The sequence below is a fragment of the Equus quagga genome, unplaced genomic scaffold (assembly GCF_021613505.1).
Source record: "Equus quagga isolate Etosha38 unplaced genomic scaffold, UCLA_HA_Equagga_1.0 270_RagTag, whole genome shotgun sequence".
In the NCBI taxonomy this organism is placed as follows: Eukaryota; Metazoa; Chordata; class Mammalia; order Perissodactyla; family Equidae; genus Equus; species Equus quagga.
In genome coordinates, this window is record NW_025799872.1 from 1,165,745 (window position 1) to 1,191,080 (window position 25,336).

The following is a 25,336-nucleotide window of genomic DNA, read 5'->3' on the forward strand; positions in this document are numbered from 1 at the left end:
GAGAATGATGTCTTCCTGCTCCCATGTCCTCCCCAAATGCTGTGTGGTCACAGCTGATACTCTCTTGAGGAGGGAGTCACCTGGATCCATCAGCATGTCTACCTCTGTGTCACACCCTACAGGCTGGGCCAGGGGCACTATGTAGGGCCTGGTCTGCGGTTCCCCTGACATGCCTATGGCAGGGCCAAAAGCTTTTAAAGGAAGTCTGGAGAAGTATGCCTGAAGAGACAACTCCAGTCATCAGAAGAAAACTACAGCACAGCTCTTTTCTCAGGTACATCTGGAGTTTGGGTTTATACTTCAATAATGTTGGTACTCTTTACTAAGACTGATAAATATTCTGTTAGTCTATACAGGGTGAGTGTTTTTTAAATTCGTAATTTATAAGTATTCATTCATTTAAGAATTTCATATTTTTTCATATCAGGTATTTCTTGAATGACTTTGACTGCACTTTCAATGGCCAGTTGCCATGCATTAAACTCCCTTTTTTTCTTCAGAATCTTCCAGTAGACGTCTAGAGTTTAGCTAGAAGTCTTGGCTACGATACAAACAGTGATGGAAAACACATGAGCAGTAACAAGTTTTAATCTCGCTCCTCAGTCCTACCATGGGCTAATCTGTGGAAGCAGCTTACTCCAGTGTCACCAGGCTGCACCCACACCAGGCTCTGCAGAAGGGCATTTTTCTTTAAATGAACACCTTCTCATCTTTTCTTCTTAAGGAGGACTTGAGAACATTCACACTATAGATAAATTGTACATGGTGGAAAATTCTGCTTTCAAGAGGGCTTACTCTCTTCTTACAAGGTATGTTTTCATGTCTTTTTTTCATACACCAGTGTACAATTATTTTACAGTCGATACTAAGGGGACACTAATGTTATTAATGTAAATGCTTGTAAATTATATGATAAAGTTTAAAGTTTATTTGTATAATTTCTTAAAAATCAGTACTTAAATACATATCGACCTAAAATTACTCTAGTTTTTGTTTTATATATAATGAATTTATTTTCAATACACTTGTGACTTTTTTTTTAACAGCTTAGTGAAAACCTGTCATTATGTTTTACCATAAATGCTAACATGATTGATTTTAAAAGTCATTTAAACAAACATCTTCTGAGTATGTTCTTTTAGGAAAATAACATTACCTTAATAATTAATGATAATGAAGTTTGGGGATATCACAAATATATTAAATGAAACAGTAAATATTTCTTTCAAAATGTAAAACTGTGATATTTTCTAATGTGTTTTCAAAATGTATAAATTATTCAAATGTCATCTTTACTCACACATTTGAATACTCACATTTTCCCCTGATAAATGTCCTACTTATTCTTTTGTAATGAAATGGCACTGGATGGTTAAAATGGAAATCCACATAATCCCAAGAAAGAGTATTTATCAGCAATAGTTCAACTAGCTCTATATTCCATATGAAAAATTAGGAACTTCTCTTCACAAAATCCACAGAGTCAGAATTTAAAACAAAGATTTCCTTTGTCCCCTCCCAAAGTAAATTTTTTATTAAATCTTAGATTTAAAAAAATTAAACAATGTACTTGATATTCTACTCCCTCATAATCTAAACAGAGCACAGCATTCTTTCTTGTAATATATTCAGAGATGTGGCAGCCATAAACAGTGGCCACATGGTGTAGGATTCCGTCACAGAGAAATCTGAAGGGTCTTTACCTCTCTAAAAATAAAGTGCTGTTTTTCTGTTTTTGGGTTTTTTTAACCCAACAGGAATCACTGAGTTGTTTAAAAAAAGAAAGAAAGAAAGAAAGGAAGAAAGAAAGAAAGAAAGAAAGAAAAAGAAAGAAAGAAAGAAAGAAAGAGAAAAACAAATCATAAGCCCACACACGTGACAGCACCCTGATGTTTTCAGCCTGTGTTCCATATTTGGCAATGTGAGGTGGTGGTGGAAAGAAGGGGGGCGTGTAGTCTTCTGTTAGAACTACCGACTGCACCAAAGGAAGACCCCAACATCTGCCTTGAGGTCTGAGACAACACAGATGAGCCTCACAGGCACAAGTCTTAGGTGCCATAGGAAACAGCAGAAAAGGAAGGGCAGGGGTTTGTTTTTAAGACAGCAGCTAGGCTGCTTAGATGCACTGAAAATCTGACGGAGGACAAAATTGGTATAAAAGGAAAAGCAGCCAGCAAGGTCTTTAATCAGATGCTATTTACATTTCTAAGGTAAAGTTAACTATTTCTTTAAGGAAAGCATCAGTTTCCATGACAAAAAGATTGAGTTTCCAAACGCACCCTGGACATTTAACTCACTTGCTCACTTACAAGGCTGAGCCTTGACAACACCTGCAGTCAGTCTGGATCCCTCCTGTGAAAGCACAGGGCACGTTCTACCACATCTATATACTGAAAACCACTCCTGGTGCTCGTGTGCTGAGAGGAGTATTGCAGCCAAGGGGAAAAGTTGCCAAGCGGACCTTTAAGCATGGGATTTAAAAGCACAGTGACTTATTCTCCTAATAATAGTGTCTGAGAGGAAATACCATTTCTCTTAGACAAATTTTCCATTCTAAGTCTGTGGAACATTTAAGTGGAAAATAGGAGCTTATACAAATTCAGAAAGACGCTTTTCAGCTACATTTCTAGCCTTGAGAACCTGGCCAAATCTTGCATGCTGTCCTCTCTGAGGAGAGTCTGGTTACTGTCTGGAAGTCACTGTGGGAATGACCTGCTTGGAGGAGGCCAAGCAGTGGGGTGGGCAATGCAGGAGTGAGGAAGCTGACCCCAGCTTCTCCTGCAGTAAAAGAGGGCAATGGGAGAAAAGTCTCAAAGGCCTCTCCTGGCTCCAACATGCCAGGGTTTAATAATAACAGCAGTAGCACACAGCTAATATTCCAAATATTTTTCTGATTAAGAGAAACTTGAAACCAAAATCCAAAGCTTTCCATGAGTAAGAGACTCTGGCAAAACTCATCTAAATCAGGGAAATACTGAGTCTTCCTGGGAACAACACATAAATATCTTTACAGGTTTTAAAAATAACACACTCTAAATACTGCCAAACTAATCAAACAAGAGTTTGAGCCATATGAATAAACTCAAAATTTAAAAATAAGACAAACTAAAAGTTACATCAGTTAAAATGAGAAGTAATATTCTCTATATTCTTTCTGAATAATAGGGAAAAAATACTGCTATATAATGTTCCCTCCTGGACATCCCAATATTTTCCTACTGATAAAAATTGCTCACCCAGAATATGGTGAAGTTTGGGGTCTACAATCAGTTGTACTTCATCATCTCAGATGAAGGGTGTAAATGGTGAATTCCTCTTGGAATCAAGCTTCGCCCGACTTCTCTTTTTAAGCAACCAGGATAAGAGCATACAAAAAGATCAGATTACTTTTATATGGCTAACGGAACACAGAACTGGCGAAGAGAGAAGAATGTGCCAGAAGGTGTTTCTAGTCTCAAAATAAAGAATTTCCCATCGACCACAGATGGACAACAGTGGAACTGGATGCCTCTTGAGGAGGTGTGCTCCCTGAGTCCCCTCACTGGAGTCATGCAAGCAGAGTGGATATGTTATCAGGTCCAGCTTGTTCCGGAGGAACCAACACAGGGAGGGAGTTTCAACTAGATGACATTTCCTGCTTCCCCAGGTCTCCACTCTCACTCACTAGGGAAGGGCCTAGGAAGGCATGACAGGTGGCTGATCCCACCAGCCAGCAACCAGAAAGCTTCCAACTGCCACAGACACATCACTGCCTAACCCCGTAGGCCAGAGGCTCCCCCTCATTGAAGGCAGGGAGGGTCTCACCTAAGTTACAGTCTAAGAAAGAAGAGAGAGAAAGGAGGGACACTGGCTGATACTTCTTGTGACCCCATGGGTGGGCTGGTTAGCAGACGTACAAGAGAAACAAGCCCCGAGATGCTTAGCTTCCTTTCTCTCCTTAACCCGAGCTCCAGCCTTCTCTGTCCTCGCAGCTCCCAGCTCTGCTCCTCACACCAGTGTCCCTCCATGTCTGTCACACCTGCTCTGCTCCTCATCTAAGCCTGCACCGCATTCCATGCAATCCTGGGTCAATGCAGCAGGGAGTGGAATGAACGCAGGGTTTGCAGAAGGAGCGACAGCGAGTCCCTGGCCCCACTGCCAGGCCACAGGGAGAGCTGGGACGTGCTCCTGGCTTCCCACATTGGCTCTCTAACATACTCCGCTTGTTATACACATTCTTTAAAGTTCTAGGTTTTCTTAGGTTTATATTTCAGGTTTATTATATGTTAAATAGATTATTTTTGGTCTAGACTGGGAACCTATGGGCCATATATCTCTAAGTTTCTACAAGAAAATACTGAAATTCAAACAACGAATCAACTCAAAATAACTTTTTATTAAACTCTCCATCTCCCACGGACCAAGGTAAATGGGGCTACGCCTTATGAAATTGTGGTTCCAAACAATGTCTCAGGTGGGCATTGCTGTTTAACTTTTGGGGGGATAGTGTGTGGGAAACCTTCAATTGTACTAACTGTCTAATGCTACACAAGTGGTAGAAAAGGCATAAGCACATGGAGGGCCAGTTGGCAGACTGATATTTAAAACATTTTAATTTAAAAAATATGCAGCAGAGAGAGGAAAATAACCCTTCATTCATAATCCCACTATCCCTCTTATTAGGTTTGTGTATTCTGTTTCAATCTTGGTTTCATGTACGTATATATTTTATAGATGACTTTATTTCTATTGGTCTCAAATAGTAAACTGAGCATTATGAGTAGTAGATAGAATTACGGCGAAGAATTTTACTGTCAGAGCCACACTGTACACAGTCAGCACTGTCTACCTGCAGTTTAGTTTCACTTACTAACTTGGGCATTTATTTTTTAGTTTTTCTATTAATGCACCTGTCATTCAAGTATTAACTTTTACAAGAATCCCACCTGAGGGTTGCGGATTAGGAGCTGTGATTTTGTTTTCTGAGAAGTGGACAGGGAGGGCATCTCCCCCGAGAGCACCCAGACACGCTCTACTTCAGGGATTCTGCATCCTAACGCTATGCCTGGTATGCAGCAGACCTCTGATAAGTGCCCACTGAAAAACTCCAGCAACCTCAAACAAAGCCAGAGACAAGATCTCAAAAAACATTTAATTCAACAGCTTCTCTTACCAAGGTCAGACAAAGGTCAGGGGCAGCTATAGACCTAAAAGATAGAGAATAAACTGCTACTAGGGACAAGCTTTGATTTAGCCAAAGACCAAGAGCTGAATTAGCTAGAGAATGAGAGTTCTGAAGGTCAGGACAAACCTGGGAACCAAGCATTAAGGAGCCTGGAACCACACAGAAGCCTAAGGTCAAGAAACATAATAGACCAAAATTAGGCAAGCAGCCAAGCAGAAACAACGTGCCAGAGAAAGAAGTGACACCGAATGAAGCTCAGTCGACCTTAACCAAGTGCCCGTGCCAAGATTCCAGGGTGAATGGAAGCTGCCTGCCCCTGGGCCAGCAGACAGAGCTGCTGGGCCTTGAGTTGACAGCACTATCTCCTATACTGTAAAACCTGACTGCACGACCACTCCCACCCTCCCAAGCAAAGCTGTGTGCATCCTTTTTCATACAGATGTACACTGGACAGCAATATCCGTGTGTGTGGACTGGCTGGAGAGGAAGAGATGAGAGTGTGCCTGGGAGGCCACTGGATTTCGGGACAAAAGAAGAGACTGCTCCTGCGTAGGCTGCAGCAGAAGATGCAGAGAATGGTTGGGACACGTGAGCTCTAACTGGGGTTCTAATTCCACTTGCTCAGGTGGCCTTGGGGAAGCCACTGAAGCTCTCTGCACCTCCCATTCCTCCTGGTTAATGTGAGGGATGCGTCTAGAACCAATTCAATGGAAACTTCCACAAGGCAGCACAGAGATGGGACGCCAAGGCTGGTTCTGAAGTGTGATTCAGAATATAAAAAGCTTTGGCCATTCTCAGACACGTCCTGTAACCTCCTCTTTCTCAGCACAGTGAAGTATGAGTTAGCACGGGGAAACCTCACTTATCAGGCAGTTGATGTCCAGGGACCCAGTGGGTAAAATGCTCTTGCTGACATTTAGATTTCTAAGAATTAAATAATGTTAATTATCAGGTTAATAAGTGATGACAGTAGGTTTCTTTTTTAACCTTCCTCTGGTGATTAAAAGACATACCACATATAAATGAATATCTAAATTAAGTTAATTAAATAATTTCTGATTTCTAAGTCCAGAAAAAGCAAGGCTGTGGGGAGACAATAAAGCTGATTTCTGGGTTCTGGGAAATTGTAAGCAGCTGGCATGGTTCAAGGATTTCAGGGTCCAGGTACTCCTGAGGCTGGACCAACTCTGACTGACCCTCGAAGTCCTCCTTCGTGGCGAAGGCACTGGCTAGTGCTCAGGTGTGGCAGGCCAGTGCACTGCTCGGGAACCTGGCTGAGGTAGACAGACGCTCTCCTGCCAGGACACAGCCTCACCAGTGGGGATCTGTGTGTAGCCAACTGCATCCCCAAAGGGAAGACTGTCATAGGTCTGTTTTAGATGACTGCATAATGCTTTTCATTTTTGGAAATTACAAAGAATGTATGTTTAACAGGTGATGGTTACAAAACCATGATATGTAAATACACCAGTGGAAATCTCCCACCAGACAACAAATCTATGCTCAGAAGGTTCTCGCTTGTACATTCCAGTTTAGTGTGGGCTTTAAAAAAATACAGCTGAAAACAAATCCCTCCCCAAAACAAAACAAACAGAATTCATTGGATGGATGAGCAAGAAAGAATACTCTGGACCTCAGACACTTCGGGTCACGTATTAGACAATGGGATAGATTAGACAGAAGAAATCCAAAGGACACTGTGGAAGAAGTGACAAACTCTGAAAGGCTGGGGAGGGTGGTGGGAGAGAAAGATGAGTTAAAGAAAACCTCCAGATGTTGTGCTAAGGGGAAACAAAGGACTTTACTTTCAAAGTGACATAGATAGTAAGGCAATAGAAAGATTTTGGGAATAGAGAGTCAGGTATGATCATCTGTTTTTGTTTTTAAAAACATTTATTAGTTTACTACTTAAAGTAGTACTTTGTTAAAGCAAAAAAGAAAAAGAAGACACAAGTCATTCATGATTCCACCACCCAGAGATTATCATCAATTAGGTATTATTTGTGCCAGATTTTTTGTTTGTTTGCGTGTTTATAAGTAAACTAAGTATATATTTTTTATATTTGTTTTTTTATTTCAAAAAAATATTTCATATTTTTAAACATGTTTGCAAACATTTTGTGGGTTCCAAAGTATTTCATGGAACCAATATACCCTACTTTATTTTACTATTTTCCTTTAACCACTAGTATTATCTTGAATTTTTTTGCTATTATATATAATTCTGGGACGAACATCTTAACACACATTAGAATTACTTCCTAAGACTAGATTCCAAAAAGTAGAACTACTGGATGAAAAATTAAGATGTTTTTAAAGCTTCCAATGCATACTGCCAAATTACTTTCCAAAATGTTTCTCTAAATTTACTCTCACACTAGCAATGGACATGAATGCCATCTCATTGTACTCGAGGCAGGAATTCTATGTGTTTAAATTTTAACTGAATCCTCAACATCTACTTAGTTCTAGATTGGACCCCTACACAAGACAGCATGAAGGAGTGTGTGCTCTTAGTGTTCTTGGCTTTGTGCTCTGCGAAACCCTTGCTTCACCCTTCGTACATGATGCTGAAGAACATGATGCTGCAGGACATGGAAGACAAAGGTGACAGTGACGCTGACAACTCTCTCTTCCCAACAAGAGAGCCAGTTAACCCCTTCTTCCCGTTTGATCTGTTTCCAATGTGCCCGTTCGGATGCCAATGCTACTCGAGGGTTGTGCACTGCTCTGATCTAGGTAAGAATGCACATCAACTTGTTTTGAAGAAGAACGTCATTCTGACAAAATTAAAAGGATGGGGCAAATACTCACTGAAATTTCAAAAATCAGCTCATTGATTGTAAAGGAATTTTTCGTTTAAGTTTTTGGAAAGTATGACAAACCTCAAAGTACATCCAAATTTATTTTAAAAATCCAGAAAATCAGAGGAAAACAATGGTTATTTCATATATAGAATGTTTCTTTCTCTTCCCAAATTTGAATCAAGGTGCTTCATTTTAATTCCTTCAGAGAGAATGGACATCACCATGGTTTCATCTCAGGGTATCAGCAGCCTGAGACTGTGCTTTCTAGTAAAATTCTACAATAACAAAAGAAGTTGCTTGTCCAGAACAGTAATAGGTTATAGAGTTTGTGAAATCTTTAATCTAGATGTTTTAAAGACAACGCTTTATTTGTTCTGAATGTTTTGAGTTTAGAACTGTCTAAAAAAGAAGTAGCAGAACTAAATCACTTTCTAAAGTCTTTAAAGAATGTGTAATTCTCTTCTGAGTATTTTTTTCTTTAGTATTTCTAATGAAGGTACTCTCCAATAGAGGGGCACATTCACACCTGCTCAGGGAGAAGGTGTGAGAGGAACGCACATCGAGGGTTATTATATTCAGCTATTTCCACAGAGGACCTGGCTCAGACTCAGACTTGCCTACCGTAGGAGACAAAGTCCGGCACACACCTCCCGTTCTGGGGCTGGAGGCCCATCAGGGCCACTTCTGGAGTGCATATGGGAAGATGGTGCCTCTGGAAGCTTTAGACTCATTTCCTACTGCCACATTTGTGGCAATAGTCAAAGCTTGTTAAAATCCACTCCAGAGACTTTAATAAAGTGTGTTATTATGGGACAAAATGAGAGGGGAACAAAAAAACATTCAGAAAAAGAAGAGATTTACTATGAGCTAGAATCACTGGGCAAGTCTTAACGGAATATACAGGCTGGGAAAAAAATGAGTTTTAAGCTTTACCTTTGGCATTCTTGTGAGAAAGAGATGACAAGTCAAGGAATTTTTTTTTTTTTTTTTTTTTTTGAGGAAGATTAGCCCTGAGCTAACTGCTGCCAATCCTCCTCTTTTTTCTGAGGGAGACTGGCCCTGAGCTAACATCTGTGCCCATCTTCCTCTACTTTATATGTGGGACGCCTACCACAGCATGGTGTGCCAAGTGGTGCCATGTCCGTACCCGGGATCCAAACCAGTGAACCCCGGGCCACCGAAGTGGAACGTGCGCACTTAACCGCTGCGCCACCGGGCCGCCCCCTCAAGGAATGTTTAAGAAAAGCTAGTCTGGAAGCACATGCAGAATGACCATGGGAAGAGCAGCAGGAAGGAGAAATGCAGAAGCTGAGACAGAACCTGGGCTGAGAAAAGGTTTGAGCAAAGGAGTATCAGAATGTCCTGTCGTTTCTAAACTGCATCCCAGGCAGGACAAAACTCTACTACTTCTTTTGGTAGAGCTGGTGCACATAAAAGCACTTTGTAAAACAGAAATCAGAATAAAAATGTATGTGTCTACCTGGACACAACTGGATGGACACTGGGCTGGTTCTGGGTAAGACTGTGACGAAGGAGATGTTCAACTTTAGCATACACCGTCTTTGTGGGATGGTCTTCGCACTTGCTCCAGAGCAAACTCATGTGCTTCAACTTGAAGACCTTGGAGGAAACACTGCGTACCTCTACTGCAATAGACGACTGTCATAAAAGAACCTCTAGACACGTAGCTGGTTGCAACCAGTGTTTTCCTTATACGATCTCCTGAATATTTAGCTACTGAGCAAAATTCACCTAAGAATATCTGTAATAATAGTCTGACACATACCTTTAAAATGACATGTCACTGTTAGCAGTGTATAGTTCACCTCCCCCAGGACGACTGAAGATGAAAAGGGTCTGGACACTTGTCTTTCCTTCTCCCTCAGGGAACGAAATTCTTTTCAGAGCTTCTGATTCCATGAGGGGTAGGGCAGGGCAGGTTTGTCAAAGTATATGTCACCAGGTCCTTTCTGCAGAAGCTCCAGCTTCCAACAAGCCCTTCACTTCATTTTCTGAAACCAAATCATCCCCTAACAAAATGATGGCTTGCTGACCTACCAAGTTACCCCCTTTTCCCTCTTTCTCTCTATGGCCAAACTTATTAGAAGAGTTGTCAGTTTTAAAGTATGGAGGGAAAAATACTGAGGGCTGTTGAGTGGAGTGTCGAAGTACACAGTATTTAGATACTGAACTTCTCAGTTTGGGGCTGCTCACTATACTGCTACTCTTCAGGAGGAAGGATGGCTCCACCAAAAGTGTACTCAAGTCTGAAATTCACTGTCAAATGCGTAAAAAAAGATGAATTAATGGATGGACAGTAAGCATAGTTCAGTAAAGTGCTGCTGGTAGAAAGAGAATATGGGTTTTCACTGTAAAATTCTTTCAACTTTTGTTTGTTTGACCATTTCAATAATAAAAAGTTAGGGAAAAACAAGACGACCCCATGCTCAGCAAGCATAACTACTATATGAAACGTCTGACAGCAAGCAGGGGTGGGCCTGCTCAGTCATCTAGGGAAACCAAGAAATATACCATGTACAGCTCCTAGTAATTTTCTGCTAGGGGAAAAATACATTTAATAATTTAATAACATTTAATTAATAATTTAATTAACATTTACTGAGTACCTACACAAAGAGGAAGGTGCAGCTGTACCTTCACCTGAGATGACAGAAAAGAAAGCTATTACTGTACCTGCAAAGATGAACGGTGACAAACAGGTGGGCCCAGGGAACTCCAAACTAGAGAAATGGCTGGAAAAGAACTAATGCTGTGGTTGATGACTTCAGTAAAGGTCTATCGCACACCTTGATGACAATGATAAGTTATGGATGAACAAGTTTTTGTAAATCAAATAATTTACGACTACTTAGAGGAGCTCATTATTAAAGGAAATGGGCAGTGAAGTTCTTGATAATGTACATGAAAATAATCTATCTTATCTATTTTCTAAGCACAAATTTCTACATTTTTGAGGCTTCTTAAAATGATCAAAACCCACAGGCTCCAATTTAGCCTATAAAAGCCCGAAAATTTGCAAAGAATGTTAACATTCCTCAGCCAAAAGTACATCAGCAGAAGCTGGGCCTCAGCTGTTGGTCATGTTGGCACGCCCCAGTTTACCTCCATTTATTGTCACCTTGCAGCAGACGAGCAGTGACAGTGAGACCCAGCTAGACACACTGTAAAAATAAATAAGTTACTTGAAAAGGTTGTAGGCCTTTCCAAAGAACAACGGTTTTGTCATCTGTTACGTGTTAACTCATCTCTTACTTAATGGTAACCGTGGATTTTAACAAATGTACATTTCTATCATAGCAGCAATCTCATCTTCAACATACAACATGTATGTAACATGTTTGTTTATTTCTCAGGTTTGTCCTCCGTCCCAAGCAACATTCCATTTGATACTCGAATGCTTGACCTTCAAAATAATAAAATTAAGGAAATCAAAGAAAATGATTTTAAAGGACTCACTTCACTTTATGTAAGAATATATGCTCATATTTTCAAATATTTAAGTGAAAATCTTTATCACTGCTAAAATGATTATGCATACTGTGTTTGTGTAAACAAGTCTTACTTTTCTATGTGTGAAGAATGACAAAATCTCGCTATTCAGCAGTGTTCTATTTAATGAAAAATTACAGATTTAATTCAATCAATAATTTAATTCAGCTGCATAACAAACAGGTGAAAGGCAGTGGGGTAAGCATTTGAGTAAATGGTCCTTAAATGAACTCATGATCTATTTGGGTAATCACAGTCATTGTACACTAGAACAAATATTCAGTTACTCATGAGCATAGAGTCTATGAAAATCTGTACCCAAGCCATCAACTTATCTTAAGACCCCACAAATCTCTAACAGTAGTACATGCAATATATCTAATTGAGTAATATACACTTGTATGGCTTTTCTTCTAGACTCAAAGACGAAAAAGAATTTTTCCTCACTATATTTTAATTTTCTAAGATTTAAAAGATTCCTATTTTTCTATTTAAAAATGAGGCTCTCTCATTTTGAGCCTCTAGATTTTAGCAAGTAAAATTTCTATTTAATTTGGATTGAGTTTGGGGAAGAGCTTGATTCCACACTGTCACAGCAATGGGGTGTCATTTCTTCCCCTCAGTGCTGGGTTAGGGTGGGACGGCCTCTTTTCTGCACTAGGCTATGGTGGGGAAGCCAATATTGCTCTCCCAGGCTGTTCCCAGCTGTGCTAGAGAGAAGAAATGGAAAGCCTGTCATCTGCAGTGGTTATAGCACTGAGAGAAGGGAAAGACACCATGACCTCAGCAGTCTCTTGATGCCATCCATGTAGGCCTGTTATCCTCCTGTATCTCAGAGATGCACAGCCACATGCCTGCCTGTCACTCTTGGGTCAGTGCACGGACACAGCTGACCTGTCCCAGCAGGCAGAGAAAGGGCACTATTGAGTCTCATTTTGCAAACCATTGCCTGTCTGTCAGCTGGATGAGCAAGGGCACTCAAGTTGCTCATGTTCTGGGCACCGTGAGGGATGCTCTTTCCTAGGCTCTATCACTCAATCCTCGTGCCAAGCCAGCCTGGCAAGGAGTGGTGCCTGGGGGTAGCAGCCTCTGTGAAGTCATGCTCTTCCCTCTGCTGCCAGGAGGTCACTCGTGGGGCCTTGACTGCTCCTTTCCCTTTCAAATGTACTGTGTAGACAGCTCAGGTGTGCTAAGGCTGCATACATGCTATAGCTTCTATATAAAAAAAGAGCACGTGGAAGAGCATAAATTTATTAAAACAATGAGAAATAGCACAATGGATTCCATCAAGGATCCATCCAGCCTACCTCACTGACCTCAGACAACAGAAACTTTTGGAGAATGGCAAGACTCTTTCTCTACCCTCAGAAGTTCGTCATAGAGCCTATGAGTGCTTCTACCACTTCTTCAACCTATATTCAGCGATATAACCACAAGAACAGCAATTAATGTCATATTTAATATCAAAATCAGAAATAGTTTTTAATCTAATTTGTCATATCATTATTTTATTACCTTTTAGGAGTATTCCAGGGCCTCAGTCTACATGTACTCTCATTATTCACCAGGAGGTGAGAATCTAAAAGGTGTCAGGAGCTCTCTCAGGCCTATTTTCTTTCAGTCAGTTTTTATAAGGCATTGTGCTGAGGGCAAGTGTTCTGCACTCAGGCGGACCTGGGCTCAATCTTGGCTCCCCGAGAAGCGTGCATTGGGAAAGTGGTGGCCTCTCTGAGCCCGCCCTCCCTTGGCTGTCAAAGGGGTGTAACAATTGTATGAATTCAAAGTGGTTACTAGACCAGATGAATGAACGCATGTAAGGAGCTCAGTGCCCAACTGTTAACTACTTTTCCCACCAGCCTAGTTTCCAAGACTGTCCAGTGTACTAATGTAAAGCATTTTTTTTTTCAATTCTTTTTTTTTTTTTTTAAGATTTTATTTTTTTCCTTTTTCTCTCCAAAGCCCCCCAGGACATAGCTGTATATTCTTTGTTGTGGGTCCTTCTAGTTGTGGCATGTGGGACGCTGCCTCAGCGTGGTTTGATGAGCAGTGCCACGTCTGCGCCCAGGATTCGAACCAACGAAACACTGGGCCACCTGCAGCGGAGCACGTGAACTTAACCACTCGGCCACGGGGCCAGCCCCTGTAAAGCATTTTTTAAAGCACATACTTTATACTTAAATAGTGGGCATGTTGTATATTTTGAAAGATTTATTTAATTATAATATCATCTTATATGGTACCTGTCAAGAATCAAAATGTTTTTTAGATATTCTATAAATTCTCTGCAGTATGTTTTAGCTGTTTGTTTGGCATTCTGGTTCTCACACAAAGGTCAGTCCAGCATTGGAGAACAATGGGATCATTTACACACACACACGCAGCCCCCCCCAGTTCACTTCCAGCCCATTATTACAGCCACGTTCCTCATGAAGACTCCCTGCCCTGCTTCTGAAAGGCTATACTTTCCTCATCTCTGTCCTGACACATAACCACATTGTTTGGGGCTCTGTGACTGCCCCTTCTGGAATTTTCATGTGCGAGCCCAGACTGAAAGTACAGTTTAACTGGAGACACTCTGCTAACCAGCCCACTGGGGTTACCTTTGATGCGACTCACTATGTGAAAATTCTGACTCTGTCTTGTATTACTTATCCTTCCTCTTATGATGCTCTGACAAGGGCATGTCTTAACCAGAGAAAAGCAAACAAAACCCCATGCAGGATGGCTGGGCTCTCTCAGGGGTTCCTGACAGTGGCAGCCACAGGAAGTGCACCGGACACGAAGAACAAAGCATGGAGGGCAGAGGGCAGGCAGGCACAAGGCAAGTCACTTTTCTTCACTGTGCCCACTTCCTTGTCACTGAAAGGACAGAAATAATTTCTGTTAAATTTACCTCGCGAGGTTGAGTGAGGATGCGCCAAGTTGTTAAATTCCCCCATATTTTGTACAACCACAGGAAAAGAGAACAAAGTCTTCAATGGCATCATATATTCAGAAAGGACTATATTTTACCAGGTGGTACCACAACGCAGTCTCAACTCTTCCCCTGCTTATTTAATCTTTCTCAGGTGAAATGTTTCACAGGAGCGGTAGGTCTGAAGGGGGAGTAGAAAAGGCGGAGCAAGGGCCTACACCAAGGCCAGGAAAACAGTCTTAAAGGGAGTTACACTGCTGAACTGTTTGTGTTTCTTCTGTGTAACAACAATAACCTTAATAACACCAGAAGGCATATTAAGTCGGTCTGGAAACAGCAGGAAGTTGTAAAATGGGACTGGGGGAAAAATTCATAAAAGGAACGAATCCAGAGCTGCTCTCTGAAAGAATGAGAGGATCTGGATTAGTAGAGAAGGATAAGAAGTCCTAAGGGATTTCTAAGCCACCTGCCATCACCCTTTGGAAACACTGAAAATTCTTTCTGCAAAATCTGGCAGTAAAACAAGGGCTGAACTATGTCCATTTTGCAGCGAAAATAGTTACTAGGGTGACTGACGAGTCCTGGCTGCTCAGGACTTTCCCCGTTTGGGTTCTGAAGTTCCCACCTCCCAGCAGACTGAGGGGGTTGCGGTCAGCACCCTCAACATGTCACAGGGGCTGGCTGTGGAGAACGCAGAGCCACGCTGCTGGGAGCTCCTTCACTCTCTGGGCTTGACTCCTCAGAAGGGTGCTGCCACGTCGCACTGACAAACAGACACGGAACTGGGAAGGGGTTGAATCATTCCTTGGGACCCATTACTGTCTCCTGAGTGACTGAAATATGCCAGAATACTGAGGGCACTTTGTAGGAGTTTATTCCTACAGGCTTCTATTCTGGGAAAAATGTTGAACATTAGTAAACATAAAAGAAGTGAGGTTTAAGAAGTAGCTAAAATCATGCATTTGATGTATTCGGTGTGCACTAAACTTAATTTTGAAGAGTGAAGAAATTTTAAGATAAGATAAATACCATCATCACTGCATGAAGGGGAGTGGGAGCAGGGAGACTTTACCACGTGAGCACATCACCCGCTCAGAAATAAAGCAAAGATAGGAAACAGCCATTAATGCTTTGCATGGTTCCAACTCAGTAGTAAATTTCTTTTTTTTTTTTGGCTTAGATTGGGTGAGGAATTGGTCACATGGTTAAATCAAGTACAGGAATGACATAATTTGCATTGGTTTCCGAGACTGACTCATCATGGCAGAATGCTGGTACATCAAATCCACTTCCTAATATGGTGTAACTTTTTATGCTTTATCCAGGCTTTGATTCTGAACAACAACAAGATAACAAAGATTCACCCAAAAGCCTTTCTAACCACAAAGAAGTTGCGACGGGTCTATCTGTCCCACAATCAACTAAGTGAAATACCACTTAATCTTCCCAAATCATTAGCAGAACTCAGAATTCATGATAACAAAGTTAAGAAAATACAAAAGGAGACATTCAAAGGAATGAACGCTTTACACGTTCTGGGTAAGTTTTTGCAAATGAAGGGACATTTGAAATTACAAGCAATATACAGATGTACAGATTTGTATCATTATTATTAACTTTTAAGACAGCTAATTTCCAAGATTAATTTTTTTGAATCTAATAATCTTTAACTAGATAAGCCATTTAGAAATCAAAGTATTAAACAAAATTGATAGTACTTAAAGAAATATGCCTTTTGTAATACACACACTTGCACTCTCAGGAATCCCCTCTACCTAGTGTGGTATCTGTTTTCTGACTGCCCTAATTGGTAAAATCCATTATATAAAGGTAGTATTTTTAATGTATTCTATAAGCTACAGTCATGCGCCGCATAATGACGTTTTGGTCAACGATGGATGGCATATACGACAGTGGCCCCACAAGATCAGAACCATACAGCTGAGGAGCGTAGTAGGCTTTACCATCCAGGGTTGTGTAAGTACACTCTGTGATGTTTGCATAACCACAAAATCGCCTAAAGACACATTTCTCAGAATGTATCCCTCTCGTTAAGCAACACATGACTCTACTCAAATATAATGTACAAAATTATTTCAGATATTATTTGGAAGGTACATCTAACTTTTAATTATCTGCTTTAAGATTACTGAGCTAAGGAACTTTTTGTTGTATATTTTAAATTCCACTCTATTTTACTTCTAACACTCATGGTACAACCATGCCATCTGCCTTACAATATCCATTTAAAATTCCTAACCAATGTTCTCATTCATATATTCACTTATTTAACTCAACCAAGTGCCTAAGACTCTCACTTAGGGGCATTTCTTCAAAGTTATATTTCTGTTAATCAAATAATTTATAATTGACTTATAATTTAAAAAGTTTAGGTGACAAATAAATGTACACTGGAAAACAAACATTTTGAATTACATGAAGGATGATCTTTTTTCTGATGTAATAGTATTACTACAATGAAACCTTGATCATGTTCATGGTTGGAAAAGAGCGATAATAAGTTACTGATTTAGTAACTGAAAACAAAATAGTGACATGTTCTGTATGTAATACAAAGCAGTGTTTTTCTGAGGCTGACAGAAAGGGGAGTAGACAGACACAGAAAGAGTTATACTGAGTCAAGAATGTCTGAACAATGAAGCTCATATTTCTCAGAATTTTCTTGGGATGTGTATCTCTGTGTCATGAGTTTCCTTCATATACAACATATGTGTGCTGAATTATGTAATTTCCCCCCACAGAGATGAGTGCAAACCCTCTTGATAATAATGGGATTGAACCAGGGGCATTTGAAGGAGTGACAGTGTTCCATGTTAGAATTGCCGAAGCAAAACTGACCTCAATTCCTAAAGGTTTGCATTTATTTATTTAAGATAGAGTATTTTTTTAAATTGTTATCTTTAAATGACCATTAAATGTAATGTAAACTGTATACATTGTTGAAACCACACTGCAGTCAGAATCCTTTTTACAGTATATCTGGTGAGTGTAGCATGAAATTTAGTGTTTTCTCACACACATACCCACAGCCATATGTAGGGCTTTGTTTTTTGTCAGTATGAAACCAGATTCTTTTTTTTCCCCAGCAAGAACAAACATTAAGAAGCAATGAACTTTTTATTTTCCTTCTCTTTTCTGACATTAACTCATCTATACTCGTCATTCTAAGAAGTCTGTAAAGAAAGTAGAGGAAGACGCATGGGGCCAGAAGCCGCCTCCAAGCCGAGCCGCTGTGGTTCTGAGTGGGCCTGCGAGGCTGGCCTGGGGCATACAGGGCTCTGGCAGGGACGGGCGTGCACTCTGCACCGTTTCTTCATGGGAGTGCTGTGCAGACTGATGGGCCAGTGGACAGAGAAGTCTCAGAACAGTGTCAGGCACAAGGTGAACACCCTCTCGTGCATGACATGACCCTTAACAGAAGGAGCACCATGCTCTTTCTCATGTGACCTGAAGCTAGTGCTCACAGTAAAGCACTTCTTCAGTTTGCTACTGGCCTTGTTTCTAGTGTTTCAAGCACTTGGTCTGATTTAACTGGATAGGACTGCCCTTCTCAGGACCCATGCTCAAAGTCTTGCTTTCCTCGAGCTGACAAGGGCTCTCTCTCTCCCTCTGCTAAGATGACTACCTGCACCAGAAAGAACCCCTGTGATTAATAACATTTTCCTTTCAAACACCTGTCTTTCAATATCCACAGTAAAAGCAGTGACTTCACCATGACGCCTTTTCTACTACTCACCTGATCCAAATTAACAAACATAAATTGATAATTTACAAGACACAGCAAATCTGCTATTATTAATCAAGTGGTGAGCTTCCACTTAGGAGAAAAATCATCTAAAGTAAAAGTGGAAAGAATTTTTTTATACAGGAAAAATCAGTTTAATTCAGAACTACACAATTAAAAAACCATCTTAATTTAGCTTTCAAAGAGGCGGCTGGTTTTCTACAAGAAACCTAAAATGTTATATTTACCTTCTCATCTTTAGAACAAAAATACAAACTCCACCTAACAAGTTAAACACAGAATCCCTTTCACACGCTGGAAGCTGATTGGGAGGGGCGGGGGGCGGGGGGGGGGACGACAGTGCAGCGGAGACAGAGGGAGAAGGGAGAGGATGTGCAGGAGACACGCCCCTGAGCTGACAATGTTCTTCACAATCACATCAGCAGCCTTCCTACACTGCAGAACATCCTGGGAGCAATTCTCTTCACGTTTCAAAGCATATCCTAAAAATGAAGGTTTAATTTCTCATGAAGTTCTCAAGATTCTTCCAAAGCCTAAAGAAACATTTTATGCCTTTAGAAATTTAAATTGGAATCAAATCGCTCAACTTACATAACGACTCCTTCAAGATTGCTATGACATTCCAGTTAAGTTTTTGTTCTTCTAATTTATTTGCTAAAATGTTAAGGCTGACTGCCTAAATGTTATAATTCAATCATCACCACCCCCTGTGGCAGCACGAGTTAGGTAGAGGTCCAACGGGTCCTTACCAGACCTGATAAGTTAACATAAGGAGAGTGAAAAATGTTTTCCTTCCTATTCATTCGGAAAACTCTACTACATAATAGTATCGCATGTAGGAGAGGAGAAACTTGTGTGAAGACAGGGCAGGAACAGAAATACCTGTACAAAAGTATGCTAATATTTGCTGGCAACCATCGAGCACCTACCTTGCCTTTGCTCATTCATCCTACAGAGGCTGCACTCTTCTCTTTGGTTATCTACCATCTCCATGCCCCAGGGGACGGGACAGTGCCCTCAAGCTCTACAAAGTCCCCAACGTGAACAGAGATTGCTCTCTTCTCTGACTTGGTACAACACAGACCAGAATAGGCTGGCACACTCTGGTATTTTCTAGAGACTTTTATTTACTTTTAAAGTAGGTTCTTCAATCAACATAAAATTTAGCCAGGAAGAGTACCAATATTCATAAGGAAACTTCAATTACCTTCACTAGCCTTTACCACCAACATAGGAAGGAAATGTCTCACAAAGTTAGAAAATAAGAGTGTTTTCCCCAGCTTGCTAAGTAGAACCTTTGGTTGACAAATACCTTATCTGTAGGACTAATAAAATGAGGTCTGACAGTTTTCTGGCTAGTCTCTCTCATTCCAGCTCCAGTTAATCTGGGGAAGGCTGCAGTCAGGACACATAGGGGTGAGGAGAGAAGGTACAAAGATTCAGAGATCCCTCCACGTGCCAGGTGACAGTGGAGATGCTTCTCTTAATTTACACAGAAACTACTAACTGAAAAGAATAAATGCTGCAATGAATCAAACATACCAAATAGCGTAAAAACCCGTGTGTTCATAATGATATTTAAAAAAATTCAGTAGTCACCTCTGGGCATCGCACCAATTCATTACTTGAAACAGCCAAGCATTCATGCTACCTTTTCCGTAAAAACTGTATTATAAAGTAACTAAATAACTGACAAAGAAAAATAGAGAAGAATTCCACCTAATAAATGCATAAAGAATGACAAAATCAGAAAGAAAATGACCATTTTCCCATTATCAATGAAATAACGGATCTGGGTAGCAGTCATCAATGAACACCAAAACCACCAAGTGAAAGGGTGGTCTACGGAATCTGACCTGGTCTCTAAATCTAACTACAGGACGAGAGGACCAGGATCAATGACATCACGTGGAAGCCACCAGCCCCAGCCACAAATAAGTATATCACGCAAATCAGTATCTGAAACAAACTAATACAAGAGGGAGAAAAGGAGGCAGCATGCGACAGAAGAAGAGATTTTAGGAGATATAACAACCAAATCTATTTTGTAAACTTTATGTGGATCCTGACTTGAACAAATCAACTATAAGACAATATATGTGAAATCATTAGGGAAATAAATGTTAGATGAGAGTACTGTTGCTAATCTTGTTAAATGTGATATTGACACGATGATTATGAAAAAAAGATGACTGTATGAGTTAGATACATCTAGTGAAGTCTTTACAGGTGAAACGGCATTGTATATGGAATTTGATTTTAAATACCCCAGCAAAAAAAAGTGAATAAATAAAATCAAATCAATAAGCAAGCCAGTAATAACTAATGGGGTAGATGAAACAAGATTGGAAAAATGGAGATAACTGTTGAAGCAGGGCAACAGCATGGTAGTTCATAATACTAGCTTCTATTTTTGTCTATGTTTGAAATTTTCCATAATACAAAGGTAAAAAAAAAAAAAAAGCAGATCCCTAAAAAACTGCCTAAATCTATAATGTGAAACTTAAAAGTAAATAAGGTAAATAAGTAATCAGTGGGGCTTGGTCTTACCTGATCTAACACACATTTCTTTTCTTATCATCAGAACTACCATCAACTTTATTGGAGCTTCATTTAGATTATAATAAAATTTCCACTGTGGAACTCGAGGATTTTAAACGATATAAAGATCTGCAAAGGTAAAACTCTCCAAAAGCCTAACTGAGAGGTGGTAGTCCCTCTGAAAAGTTATCAGTGGAACTTCTTGGAGAACGTGTGCAGGGACCAAGTTAAGATGATCACAGTTGCTACTGTCTCTGGAATGGGAGAGAGAAACCGTATGGAGTGAGGAAAAGGATGCTTTTCAAATACCCCTTTGTTGTCGATAGGTTAGATTAAAGAATCTTCTGATGCTGGAGGACAGGGCTATTATATACTGGAAAAGGTTATTAAATAAATCCATGAAATACCTTTCTCTGAACATGTATACAAATAGGACAGGTTTATATTCCTAACTCGGCTGTGGTGTTTTCAGCTAACTGTATCACACCATCTGCTTAAGAGTTGATGCATTTTATATCGTTTTTAGGCTGGGCCTAGGAAACAACAGAATCACAGATATCGAAAATGGAAGTCTTGCTAACATACCACGCATACGAGAAATACACTTGGAAAACAATAAACTAAAAAAAATCCCTTCAGGACTACAGGAGTTGAAATACCTCCAGGTAAAATATTCTACTTGTGTTTTGTAGATATTAGTGCTTTTCTTTGTTTTTAGGGTGAGTCACAGATGACAACCCCCCAGGTTGCTGGAATTTTATAAGCAGCAGGAGAGTGTTAGGAGAACGGTTTCTACACAGACGTCACCTAAAACGCTCAGCTACTCATTTCCATCCTCCTCTTCTACTGAAACTGCTAAGCCCACTGTGGCAAAGGTACTGATTTTAGGTTTCTGGGGTGGCAGTGGATATGTAAAGGCAGGACTGGTCAGTAGGAGACCAAGGAGGATCATACATCCTCTCATTCTGGAAACATTTTACACAGGCAGAGCGTGTGGACGAGGCCCCAGATATTTTCACTATCAACGTGGTGCTAGATTAGAAGTGAGTATGCTTTTTTTAAAAATTTAGGCCAGAAGATATAATCAAAAGTCAGTATTTGGTACATCATGGGTTCACATTTCCTGTTCTTCATTGTTAGAAACCTTTTCCTTCTATCTGGTAACTCTTGACCATCTGGGAGGGGCCACAGAACCCTTGGGAAACCTGATAAAGCTTTCGATCCTCCCCAGAACAAAAACAAAGACAGTATTTTGCATATAATTTCAGGAGGTTCTCATCTATGGCCCTCAAATTAAGAATCTCTACTTAATCCTGTTTCACCACAGTCCATTATTCTCATGTGCTTTCCTTGACATACAACCACCTCATCTTCCAAGCAGCAAAAACACAATGAGAACAAAACTGGGCCTTGAGCCACTTGCCCCTTCTAGATTTCTTTCCAACGTCTCTTTAAATAAGTTTTGTTCACCGCCTTCCTTTGAGACAGAAGCCATGGAAATGGAGGTGCTATAGGCAGGTGTTCATCTCCAGGTATCAACTTCCCTTAGACTTTCCAACTGCATATTTAAATGTCTATTTAACATGTGAGTGTGGCTGGTCTTCCCTCTCTCAGGCTGTCCCACTTTTGTGTACCTTACTCCACAGCTCCAATCCCAGCTTCTGGGCACTCTTAAACCTGCCCACACTCTTGCTAGCATTTTTTAAATGAATTAAATTATAACACAAAGAGAGAACACCAGTCATAAGGGTACAATTCAGCGAATGTCCACAAAGCAAACACATCCACGTCTAGCACTGTTTTTCATCCCCAGTAAGGTCAGTGTCATGGTAAGCCACATCTTGCACTGACAGTGAACTGCCTGGAAACACACAGAAACCATATCCAGCACTTGTCACAAAATCCCCAAGACTATTAGAGGGCAGAGGGGACTCCAACACCAAACTTAAGGCTTTTGCAATGCCTGGAGTTCTCACGACCAGCTCCGATCAATCTCACCAAGACATCAAGGCAGGATCTAGAGGTAACAACAGCCAGAACCAATATCTTAGCTTTTACAGCAAAAGGCTCCTTTTTTTTTTTCCTTCCCTGAGGAAGATTTGCCCTGAGCTAACAGCTGTTGCCAATCTTCCTCTTTTTGCTTGAGAAAGATTGCCGCTGAGCTAACATCTGGGCCAGTCTTCCTCTATGCTGTATGTGGGCCGCTGCCATAGCATAGCTGCCATTGAGTGCTGTAGGTCTGCACCCAGGAACTGAACCTGGGCCACTGAAGCAGAGTGTGCTGAACTTAAGCACTAGGCCATAAGGCTGACCCTAGCTTCTACATTTTTATATGCCAAAATCCCACCAGTTAAGCAGACTTTTTACTTTCCAGTAATCTCACTTGCCAAAAAAGACCAAAGAAGGAATTTCAAGGGCTTGTTAAAGGGAATGAAGGAAAGCTCCTTTACTGTCCATCTTTCTGAGTAATAATGTAATTTAGAAAGACATGTATGCAGCCTATAAAATTGTATTTTGTCCACTGGTGCAAATAAAGATTCACCCATTGATGCTGTATTACAGATGTACTGAAGATGTTGACAGTCCTATGTTTCTATAAAACAACTTACAGAAAAGCAGCTCCACACTTCTTTCCCGACCACAGAAAATGCTAGCTAACAGTTCTTCACATTCACACTGCAAGCCCAATTCTCGGAGCATTAAATTTCCTTCTTGCGCTCATTTCTAATACCTTTAAAACACATTATGATAAATATGGCCCTGAAATACTCATATACACCCCCCCTCCCCCATATAGACATATATGTAGGGAAGGAGACCAGGCAGCCTGCTCTGGGCCTGGACATAAGTCCCAGGCCACCCTTCACACACACAGAATTTTTGTGTACTAACACATAAGCCTGCATCATTGTAAGTATTTAACAGGCACAAACAAGTACATATATTTTAAGTGAAATACATTCAAATCAGTGCAAAATAAAATTCATGAGCAAATGCTGACTATAAACAGAACACTTTCTTTTTACATTTACTGTGTATTTTTAATCCATTCTTTTTTTCCTACAACAGATAATCTTCCTTCATTCTAATTCAATTACAAAAGTGGGAGTGAATGACTTCTGTCCAACAGTGCCAAAGATGAAGAAATCTTTATATAGTGCAATCAGTCTATTCAACAACCCGGTGAAGTATTGGGAAGTACAACCTGCAACATTTCGTTGTGTTTTGAGCAGAATGAGCGTTCAGCTTGGGAACTTCAGAAAGTAATAATTAGTAACTAGTAATATCCATTTAATATAAAATTTAAAAATGGTTACATTTGGAATACTTGAACTCTATTAATAATGGTGGTATTATGCACATAAGCAAAACTCTATTCCCACGTGTTAAATCCATGACTTACTTTATGACAAAAAATTTCAAAAGAATTTTGCAAAACTATTGATACACCAGAAGTAAAAGAAGCATCTACTGCAGTTTCCTTTTGCATACAAATGATTTTGCATAAATCTATGCTTGAATATTCTTTTTCAGTAACAAAAAATAAGATATTCAGTATTTAACACTTTGTTATCAAGTGCATTTTAAAAAGAACTGTACTGTAAATGGAATGCTTGACTTAGGAAATTTGTGCTCTTTCATTTGCTGTTAGAAAAACAAAATTGACAATGACAGTTATATGAAGAGTACATTATACTATTCTTATTCTTTCTTTAATAACTCGGGTAGTACTGTAACATTTCTAATCATGTCGAAATATGGTTTGATATAATCTTATTCGTGTCTTACAGCCTTACTCTCTTTATGTTTAAAACTAACTCCTTATAAAAGCCTTCGGCAAGTGTTATTACCAACTCGACAGATGCTATTCATAACAGCTGGTTTTTGAGCTAGAGTACATGCTTTTCTTCTTCAATTATTATTATCTGATTATAAAACCTCTATAAAAATGTGCAGTGAGTGTTTATATAAAATTTGGAACTCACATTTTTTATGATCACAGTTATCATAAGCTTTTAACAGTATGTCAATTGTTAGGTTATGTAACATGGTCACCTCAACGCTAAGGAATATTTTCGAGATGTCCCTTTGTAAGACCTTGGTTGGAAGAGCCTGGACAGTATTAATTTTACAGCAAATTGTCTCCTCAAATATGCACAGACTGAATAACTCTGAAAAACAAACCTGGTATAACTGAATAGGCAGAACATTAAGTAAAACACAGAAACTAAAAGCTGTTATGTACTTTTTATTGACATTCAACATAAGGAAAACATTAAAATACTGGTTTGAAATAAAATACTTATGCTTTGCTTTAATTTTTCTTCTCCCACTCAGGATCATAAACTATTTTTCCAAAAACTCAAATCTATATATAACATTTTTATTTTAGCACGGTAATAATACTTATTCTTAACAACAGTACTGAAATACTCCAAATTATGCCTGTGTTATAAAAGGTAATCACCTTTATGTTAAACTACTTCAAAAACTAGATTTTAAACAATTTTGAGGGGAGCAGAAAATATTACAGATATATAAGGAGGGGTGGAGGGTTTAGATATCCAGGTCACGAAGGGGTAAACTGTTCTTCTTAGTGAAATTCCCCACCTCTGGAACAGCTGACACTTTGT

The 25,336-nt window shown here is 39.9% G+C and overlaps 2 protein-coding genes across 3 annotated transcripts in view; one reads left to right on the forward strand and one right to left on the reverse strand.

The window, feature by feature from the left end:
* Positions 1–25,336, reverse strand: part of LOC124233902 (centromere protein P-like) — a 222,405-nt gene that overhangs the window by 89,393 nt on the left and 107,676 nt on the right. The gene's annotated exons all lie outside the window — the stretch shown is intronic.
* On the forward strand, positions 589–25,002 carry LOC124233900 (asporin). Of its 2 annotated transcripts, XM_046651186.1 has the most exons (9): positions 589–809; positions 7,631–7,903; positions 11,346–11,458; positions 15,721–15,934; positions 17,158–17,268; positions 20,746–20,839; positions 21,229–21,367; positions 21,687–21,745; positions 23,772–23,898. In XM_046651186.1, the coding sequence occupies exons 2-8, from the start codon at positions 7,660–7,662 to the stop codon at positions 21,741–21,743; spliced, it is 972 nt and encodes a 323-aa protein (XP_046507142.1). In that variant the 5' UTR covers positions 589–809; positions 7,631–7,659; the 3' UTR covers positions 21,744–21,745; positions 23,772–23,898. The 2 variants fall into 2 exon arrangements, with proteins under 2 accessions (XP_046507142.1, XP_046507141.1); XM_046651185.1 differs by lacking the exon at positions 21,687–21,745 and having other exon boundaries at positions 590–809; positions 23,772–25,002.

Bases quoted from the DNA above. Each gene is read 5' to 3' on its own strand.
- LOC124233900 (XM_046651185.1), top strand. From the start codon at position 7,660: ATGAAGGAGTGTGTGCTCTTAGTGTTCTTGGCTTTGTGCTCTGCGAAA. The intron at 7,904-11,345 runs GTAAGAATGCAC...TTTATTTCTCAG, and splicing joins TGTGCACTGCTCTGATCTAG to GTTTGTCCTCCGTCCCAAGC. The intron at 20,840-21,228 runs GTAAAACTCTCC...TATCGTTTTTAG, and splicing joins CGATATAAAGATCTGCAAAG to GCTGGGCCTAGGAAACAACA.